Source organism: Oculina patagonica, chromosome 13, assembly GCF_052425735.1.
Source record: "Oculina patagonica isolate OP01 chromosome 13, crgOcupat, whole genome shotgun sequence".
Taxonomy (NCBI): domain Eukaryota; kingdom Metazoa; phylum Cnidaria; class Anthozoa; order Scleractinia; family Oculinidae; genus Oculina; species Oculina patagonica.
In genome coordinates, this window is record NC_135770.1 from 24,810,949 (window position 1) to 24,820,407 (window position 9,459).

General features: G+C 37.0%; 1 protein-coding gene across 2 annotated transcripts; it reads left to right on the plus strand.

Moving 5' to 3' along the window:
• Positions 1–401: 401 nt before the first annotated feature.
• Positions 402–9,432, plus strand: LOC144635721 (uncharacterized). 2 transcript variants are annotated; one of them, XM_078494803.1, is made up of 7 exons: positions 402–902; positions 1,455–1,559; positions 2,057–2,143; positions 3,508–3,731; positions 5,271–5,571; positions 7,651–7,758; positions 9,035–9,432. In XM_078494803.1, the coding sequence occupies exons 1-7, from the start codon at positions 494–496 to the stop codon at positions 9,430–9,432; spliced, it is 1,632 nt and encodes a 543-aa protein (XP_078350929.1). In that variant the 5' UTR covers positions 402–493. The 2 variants fall into 2 exon arrangements, with proteins under 2 accessions (XP_078350929.1, XP_078350930.1); XM_078494804.1 differs by lacking the exon at positions 1,455–1,559.
• Positions 9,433–9,459: the final 27 nt, after the last annotated feature.

Genomic DNA, 9,459 nt, shown 5'->3' on the forward strand with positions numbered 1-9,459 from the left:
TGTCTTCGATTTATTTTTCTTCTTTTGTTTTCCTTTTTTTTTTTTTTGGCTTAACAAGACAAATTATTTTGAGGACTCGGATTTGACAGCTTACAACACTTTCCAGTTCTTTATAGCGGAGCTCCTTAGCGCGCGCCAGCGCGCGGAGCGGAGCACCATGGGTAATGCGGGTACGAGAGAATTTTTGTAAACCTAGGAGGCCGAAAAAATTTGGTGCGTACGCGCGCCGCGCGTACAGACTCTCGGGGAGGGGGAGGGAAGTCCCAAGGCAACCCAACCCGGGAGAGGTGAATCCGATATTTTCTTGGCGGGAAATCGCGCGACGCTGCGTTTTTGGGCAACCCGCGTTTAACTTGGCGGGAAATTGCAATGCAATCGTCACTTCTCAAAGAAAAGTTTCCTTAAAAACTTTTTTCAGCTTATTTAGCAAAACGATTGTTCTACAGAACAGAAGTTTTATTACTCAAGAAAATTGTTTTATTTTGCTATTGTCATGTCAACAAACAATAGCGAAGTGAATATAACGTGTAGAAGACAGGGTTCAAGTGAAGAGCAACGGGAGAGTGAACGGCAGAGAGCAAGAATTAACCGGCGAAGAGCAAGCGAAGAAGATCGCGAAAGAAAGCGAGCCAGTGATAGAGACAGGAGGCGAAATATGAGCGAGGAACGCCGCGAGGCAGAACTAGCGAAGAATAGAGAAAGGAGACAAAATATGAGCGAGGAACGTCGCGAAGCAAAGCGAGCGAGAGATAGAGAAAGACGACGAAATAGTAGCGAGCAGTACCGCGCAGCGGAGCGAGCCAGGGCTAGAGAGAACAGGCAAAAAAAACGGAAAGAAGAACGCGAAAAAGAACTACAGAGGCAAAGAGACCGGCAGCAAAACAACAACATGTTAACCGAAGGTAAGTAAGCTACTTCAGTTCCGTTGTATCAGCTAAAAACTGCAGTAATGGCCAATCCGTTTTTTAGTGCGAGTAAGCTCCCTTTTGTGTCGTACCGTATAAATTTTTTGTTGACTGACAGTCATCTGCCAACTGAAGCCGCCAAAACAACAACAACTTTTTTGTCAGGCTGCATGTTTAATAATTTTGCTCTTGGCGATGCTTTAGCTTCGTTATGGCCTGGCATGAAATTTAAGAGGAGAGGCAAAGAGAACGGCAGCAAAACAACAACATGTTAACCGAAGGCAAGTGAGATAATTCAGTTTCGTTTTATCAGCTAAAAAAAGTGCAGTCGTACGGTATACATTTTGTATCGACTGACAGTCGCCTGTCAAGCCGTCAATACAATAACAATTTTTTTGTCAGTCTGCATGTTTAATAATTTTGCTATTGGTGATGCTTTAGCTTCGTTATGCTCGTTAAGTTTGTGTCTGGACAGAGGAAATTATTCCGTTGGAGAGGAACTGAGCTGCAAGTTTATAAATGTTTGCGGTCTGACCGTTGTTTTTTCAGTGCACGGAGAACCGGAGTTTGCATGTGAAGATGTACAAGAAGGAACGGAAATTTTGCCATTGCCTGTTGAAAAAGATTTTTTGCAGTTTGCTCGTTATCTTGCAGGTAACTAGATATTTTATTTATTTAGTCATAGAAAACAGAACGCGTCGCGTTGTTAGCTTGCCCAGATTTGAAGTAGTTTTTCCTGTTCCTGTGAGTGAATTAATTACCTGAGGTATTTATGATTTTACATTTCACGGACAACAAGCTACGGCTTTCTCGAGTTTTTTTACTTTCTTCTTCAGGTGTACAACAAAATCATATGGATTGCTTTTTATACACAAAACAATGCCTCCCTTAGAAGCTCTGTGTGAAAGTTGGGGCATTTTTTTCCAGTCAATTTTGCAGACCCTTTACATCATAGTACATAGTCTAATAATTCAGATTGATTTTGTTTTGGAATTTTGTTACTCCATTGTAATTATGATAGCTATTTTTGCAGAGGCTGCCAATTAAACAACTGATTAAACATAGCACCAACACTCACGAACACAGTGCTAAAGACTCTAAGAATTAATTAATTTATACCATTTACCCTTTTATTCTGTTCGTCGTTATAGCCACCGGAGAAAATGAAAGTGGAGTCATACAAGTTGAATGTGGCATGGAATGCTCTCTGCCAGGTGAACAGAAAGAAAGCGATTCAGGTACATAGAGATTGTGAATGATTATGTTCAGGTTTCTTTTAAGTTTCAAGTTCTCCCAATTCTTCTGCTTCTGTGTTAAGGGTCTGCTAACATTTTTCGTCTATGTTATCAGCTAAAAAAGTGCAGTCGTACCATATAAATTTTGTATTGACTGACAGTTGCCTGTCAAGCCGTCAAAACAATAATAACTTTTTTTTGCCAGTCTGCATGTTAAATAATTTTGCTCTTGGCGATGCTTTAGCTTTGTTATGACCTGGCATGAAATTTAAGAGGAGATATGTGAAATTTGACATTCGTTTGGTGCCCAGGGGTGGGGAATCCGACTCTGGATTCCAAAAAATGTCAAATTCCCCTGGGGTTGCCCCCCCACATCCTGGGGAAAACCATTGATAGGTGCATGGCTGTTTTTTGGGAGGCATTGTTTTCCTCTAAGAGAATAACAAGAAAGAACAGCATGACTTTTGTCAGTACAGTAAAAACCTGCCAGGAAGAAACTGTAAGTTGTTTTTAATATTAGCCTAAACAGGTTCTTACATAAAGGGTTATTAACACAAAAGCTAATAATACAGTGTAAGTTCTAAATAGGTTCTTAACTGATTTCTGAAAAAAAAAAGTTTTGTTGTTATAGAGATTTTAATGGTATTCTCCCTTCTCTTATATAAAATCTGCATACCACATAGCATTTATGTAAAAATGAAGCACTAATCATTCAGAACACAACATTATATACATGTACAGTAATGCCTTGTCCAAATTATTTTCCCAAAAGTAGACATTTCTAATCAATTATTGTAGAAATTAAGAACCTGTTTCCAAATTTTAGGCTTAATAATGGTATTTAATTTGTAAATTTTAGCCTAATCATAAGACACACACAACCAAATGTTTGTTTGTTCATGTTCTCAGTTGCATGCATAAATGAACAGATGCATAACAGATTAAATGAGATCCACAGATTATTTTAGAACTGTAGATTATGTGAGATGAAATTAAAATCCCTCAGTCCCCAAGGGGTTGAACACAGTTTCACTTTTAAAATACAGTAAAAACATATATATATCTCCTCTTAAATTTCATGCCAGGCCATAACGTATTGGTAGTGAGTGTATAATTTTGCCAGTCTGTATGTTTAATAATTTTGCTTTTGTTGTTCGATTGGAAACTACAGATCAGAGGTTTTCCAATGTTTTTTGGACAGGTAAACCACCTTGAAATAAAATTGTCGTAGAACTTAGTTATATCTGGTCATGTATGTGACTAATCAATATATTTTATGAAAAAATTGGGACCAGATAAGGAAGTCCTGATAATCGAGGAATCCGGATAATCGGCATTTGACTGTAATGTGTTTTGTTTGCCTACAGGTGATGTGCAGCAACTGCTCTGCGATGCCGAAAAATTGCATGGATCAGAGGATTTGCAAAGGATTGCATTAGACGCAGGATTTATAATTTCTGACAATCAAGGATTGGGAAATTGTATGTTTTTTGCGCTGGCGGAGCAACTGGAAATTGTGAAAGGAGTCAAAATTTCAGCTGAAGAACTAAGAGTCAACTTAGTTAAATTTCTTAAAGAAAACTCCAACTTGGTAAGTCAGTTATATCAAGTAACATTGTTATTTTTTTTTGTAGTCATAATGCCAGACAAATTCTTGGGACACCTTTTTGGTTTGAGAACCATAATGTGGCAATTATCACTGCTTTGAGATTCTACACAACATTGCAAATTGGGTGAGGGTGGAAGCTAGTACTGAATTATTACAGGATTTTTAATAAAATATCAGAGTATGCAGCAACAGCTTTAGATTACATTTTACACCTAAGGCATGACTTTCTTCTTTGTGGGGGGTGGGGGGGGTGCTACCCTGAGGAAACTGTACAAAATTTGGCCTTTTTGGTTGCATTTCCTACATTCTGATGCTTAATATATAAAAACATTTTGTTAGCATTCACATCCATTTATTTTATCGGAATAAAAAGCAGTGTATTCAGTATTAAAAAAGAAGGGGGAAAAGTGAAAGTTATAAGATGTTCAAATAAGCTATTTTTAACATTTTTTACATTCAGTAGTTTTTTGAAATAAATATCGATGCATTATAAATCTGTTCAGTTTTCTGTGGGAAGTTTATGCCAAAATTGGGCTCTTACTTCGTGTAGAAGACACAGTTCACCTATAACAATAGAGAACAAAAGGACAAAAGAAGGAGGAATATAATAAAAACAAAAGGTTTGCGATGCAGTATTCTATTGTGACGTGTTCTGTGCTTCTACACGAAGAAGGAGCCCAAAATTGGGGTGCGTCTTATAGCCGGGTATTTTTGCCCAACCAAATCTTATGACCGCCATTTTACCGGAACTTACAAATAAAACAAGAAAAATGAAAATACTTAATGTTGGTCATTGACTTTTAGAACAAGAAAACAGATATATAAAAGAAACAGCAAGTTTTAATGTAAAGATTATTGTCACGTATAAACATGTTTTAGCAACGCGTGTCTATGTCAGCATTTTGTTGAAACAGGCAAATGAAATCAAGCATACTCATTTGACACAAACCTTTTTAAGCGTGGAATGTTGGAAATGACTTTAGAAGACAGGGAAAACACCAAAAAAGCTCGAGAATCTTTCAAAACCACTCGATAAACAAAGTAAAGCGATACGAAGCATGCTTGAGAACTTGGTAACCATGCTACAAACTCAGTGGTCACTGGTAACTACACATCTGCCAGGTTACTAAGCAGCTAAGTTCGAAGCGCTGGAAAGACTTTTAGATCAAGTGGATTAAATGTACGTCTTTTTTAGCAAGAAATGTTACCTTTTTACTGGAAGATTGTGCCAAGGAATATAAACAACATTCAATACTTCAAATTCTGTAATAAGAACTGTCCTTAAATTGATCACCGCATCTTTACAACTCTCCAACTCATGGTGCGTCTTATAACCGTCTTATAACCGAGTGTTTTTGAAAAATTTTCAGTTTGGAAACAACATGACAAAGTTGCCAAGTTTAGAGTGCGCCTTACAACCGAATAAATATATATACACATGTATCATTATAGTGTAATTTGTAGTGATCACCCTAGGGGATTGATAGAGCATTTTTGGTAACGTGATATTTTTTCTTGCAGCCCAATGGAACACATCTATTCCGCTTTGTTGATCACGATAGACACCCAACATGGAGTGATTACTTGGAGAGCATGGCAAAAGATGGCACATGGGGTGATCATTTGATGTTACAAGCTGCAGCAAACTACTACAACACTGCTATTCGTGTTGTCAGTAGTCTTGGTCGTGAAAATGAATCACTGATTTGTCCAGTAAATCCAGCTGATAGTTTGCCTAACACCAGCAACACCAACCACCAACAGCCACTTGTGCTTGGGTACATTTTTGAGCTTCACTACGTTAGCCTTGTACCCAGACAAGGTAACATTGGTGTTAACTAAAGCTGTGTTCACATTAAACCTGAAACATGTTTCAAGTAAAAAATTATGCTTCACCTTAACATGTTTGTTAATGCATTGTGCAAATCACATGTCAGTTTGAAACATGCTTGGTTGTTTAATTTATGCCATTAACAATTAATAAATCTTGTACCCTTGAACCAAAAAAAGATATTTCAACTATTCTTAACATATGTTCTTAGTAGGCTTGAATTTGGATTTTTTTTGGGTACTCGCTTTCTCGCCATAATTTTTGAACATGTGTATCGTCTTATCATGATTGAAACTACCTTGTGAGGTTGTTCCAATCAATATCATGCATGCTTCAGAATAAACATACAGTATTTCGATCATGATTTGCTCAAACGTGCCGGCTCATGTGAAACTGATCAGACTATAGTCTTGTTTCAGCCAAGTGTGAACACAGCTTTAGTCAGAAGTTTTGCATTGCTCAGGCGTTATAATTATCACTGAAAATGATACATTGCTACTACTTTTCCACTCTAACAGTCATCTTCATGATAATAATAGTTGTAAAAAGATAGCTGCATATGAGCCGAAGAGCTCATCCTACAATGCATTGAGTTGTTATTTATATCACGTTTGTAGGTTTGCTAGTTTTGCTTTTGGCTTGTTTGGCATGTGGAAAGTGACTGTGTAAATGGTGAAAGAAATCAATCACTATCCTTTTCCAAATGAACAACTTGTATGTTTTAAAAGCCATGTTAATTAAAAGTTGCAGGTTATGTAATGCACAGGGCTCGAGACTAACGGTAGCCAATTAGCCAAAGGCTATTAAAATTTAGGTTTAGGCTACCAGGTTTAGCATTCCTACTAGCCATTTGTCTAGTGAAAAAATCGGAAAAGTGACAAAAGTCAACTGTTCTTGATAGAAATCAATATACCTGACTAGTGAAAAATTACTTTTGGCTAGTAAAATCTGACATGTCACTAGCCAGTAAACCAGTGAGTTAAAAAGTTAGTCTCAAGCCCTGAATGCACATGTAAAAATAAAAGTTTAAGTGATGGATTTTGCAGATTTAGTTTTGGTATGTTAATAGCAGATAATTCCTACAAAAGAATTTTTACAATAGGAAATCACAACATGTAAAAGCATTTTAGAATTCTACAGTTCATAGCTATATCAGAAAACCTGTACATGGCAGTTTTAGCTACATGTCCAAAGCAAAAGCTTCACCTATTATTGAAGCAATGACTTTGAAAGTGACCATCTAGTCAGGCCTTCTGATAGGGTGCGGCAAAAAAGCAGAAATTATTCGGCATTTTTAGGGCAGATTATGCGGCAAGAAGGTACTATTATGCGGCAAATTATGCGACTTTATCTAAGCGATTTTAAGCTTGTTTTACAAGGTTTCAGGAGATGAAAATCCATTTTGTGCATTTCAAAAAATAATAAGAGCATAAATGAACGATAAATATCGGTATTAGAATCAAAAAGATTTCAAATGGCTTTCCATGTACACTACATGATGTAGTAGAACGTTGAAGACTTTTGGTGACATAATATATGAAGTGTGACATGATACCACTGACTGAATTAATGAAGGCGCATGTGTCAACGTGCGGTGTCGAACGATCGAACACTGTGCGATGTTTTTGACTTCATGGAAGGATTTAAACATTCTGAATTCGGCCATTTTACCTTGTAAACTTCAGTACAATACAAGAAAGCAAAGATAGAAAGCAAATTTAATTGTGTGAATGTTTTTATGGCTAAATTGAAACTGAAAAAGGAAGTCGCCTGCCGGAAGTAATGTTGTCTGTTTGGAAACCACATCAGAGGTTTTCCAAGGTTTTTTGACAGGTAAACCACCGTGAAACAACGTTGAAATTGTCTTAGAACTTTGTTAAAGCGAGTATTTCCTTTATCTTTTCTCAAATTGTGCAATTTTGTACGAATTATGCGATTTTGATGAATTATGCGAAAAGTTGCAATTTGAGGTCAATTATGCAAAATCGCAACATCGCATAATATCAGAAGCCCTGTCTAGTGCTCAGCTATGGCAATTATTCTGACATAATTTTCTTTTCTATTGTGTAGATTCTGTTGAGTGTTTTACTCAGGGCAGAATAAGTGAAGAGGTTGCTTCTGAAAAAGAAATCGAATATGCTGGCCCTGTCTCTGTTGCAAGTACAGAAATGAGTACAGGTAGGATAAAGAGTAAAATCAATGTTAAATGACTTGGAATTTATTTTGGCTAATAATTTACTGTTATTACATTTAAGGACGGTGCCTACTAATAACAAAGTATTTTCGCCTGGCCGATGACTATAAAAGAAATGTAGATGTTACCAAGGGATACTAAAATTCAAAAAGAAAATTGGGGGTAGCCACGCAAATTTTCGAATAATTAGGTTTGAAATCTGGAAAAAAGTGCCGACGTGGCATTTTAAAATAAAGTAAAACTAAATACAATTTCCTTGCAAATTCCATTGGAAATTGGTTTTTCATGAACAAAATCAATATGAAATATAACAATATTTACAATAACTAACAAATAATGTCTTCGGAACTGCATGATCCACGTTTTTATTAACAAAATAATTGCGTTTGAGCCATTTTTTACTCTTGCAGCTCTCACTTGCACGGCCAGAAAATCGGCCTAATTTTTTTTCACTTAATGAAAAATTAGACATGTGCCTTATAGACTTACCACTTACATTTTATAAAATAAAAAGTAGGGGTCACCACATGTTTTTAAAAGTTATACCAGTTGTTTTCAGGTTCTATGAAATCGCTTTTGGGGTCTGTTACATTTTTCCTATCCCCTCCCTAGCGAGTTGAATATTTGCATCTTGCGCGTGCACTACGTCATTTGTCACGGTTAGCAGTTTGCAGGTAGCGTTTTAGCGCTTAGCGATTTGTTTTTAACTGTTAATGTGAGCCATTTTCAGTGATTAGCGGTCAATGTTTAGGATATGCCCATAAACTGGATTTCGTCGCAGAGAAAACTTTCTTGATTTTAAGTCGCGCGCTTGTTCGCGTAGTTGAATTCGTTATTTTGAGTGAGCAAATTAATTAAAAGCGCGCACGCTTAGTGTGATCGATGCATTGCGTGATGCGCAGAACAAGTGCGCAGTAGCTATAGGAGGCACCGTCCTTAAGCACACATTAATTATAAGAGTTTAAATTGCAAGGAACAAAAAATATGAGATATGCATAATTTGACAAGAATTTTCTTATCTACTGTAGCTTGTAACCCACAATAAATTCATATTATTATTTTGTCTTTTTTACGTCTTCTTTCATTTCTACCCTTGGTTTACACAAAATAGTCGGTAGATCTCCAAGAGATCTTTGATTTTATCCTGTTGAATTGTAACCAGCTTAATGTAATAATTTGCACTATTAAAATATGTCTTATCACTAACTTCTTTTGTATACATGTTCTTATGAGGTATTTACTATTGCATCCATATTATAGGAGAACACTTGGAAAGTGACAATTCCGAGTTGAGAAATCATTTACTTTCGGCACAAAACAGCGCATTGAAAACACAGCAACCTGATCCAGAAATAAGCAGCAGCAGCCATGTAGAAGATAGTTATCTAATTAATCGAGCAAGGGCAGTAGGTGTGGCCTATGAATTTGCAAAGGCTGGTTCGGTTGAAACAGAGGACGATAGAAGAAAAAGACAGCGGCGAAATCAAAGGAGAGTATCAGATGAGGAGAGAAGGTTGCGGGAAGTTGTTGGCGATCTACCACCACCACCCCCTGCAGGGTCGAGTCAGTTGGAGGATAATGCTTATGTGGCTATACGTGCATTTGAAGTAGAGCAGATGACATATAAGTTCAGGTGTTGCGATATTTGCCAGGAGTGACGGTTGGAAGGCAAAGGAACCGGGAAT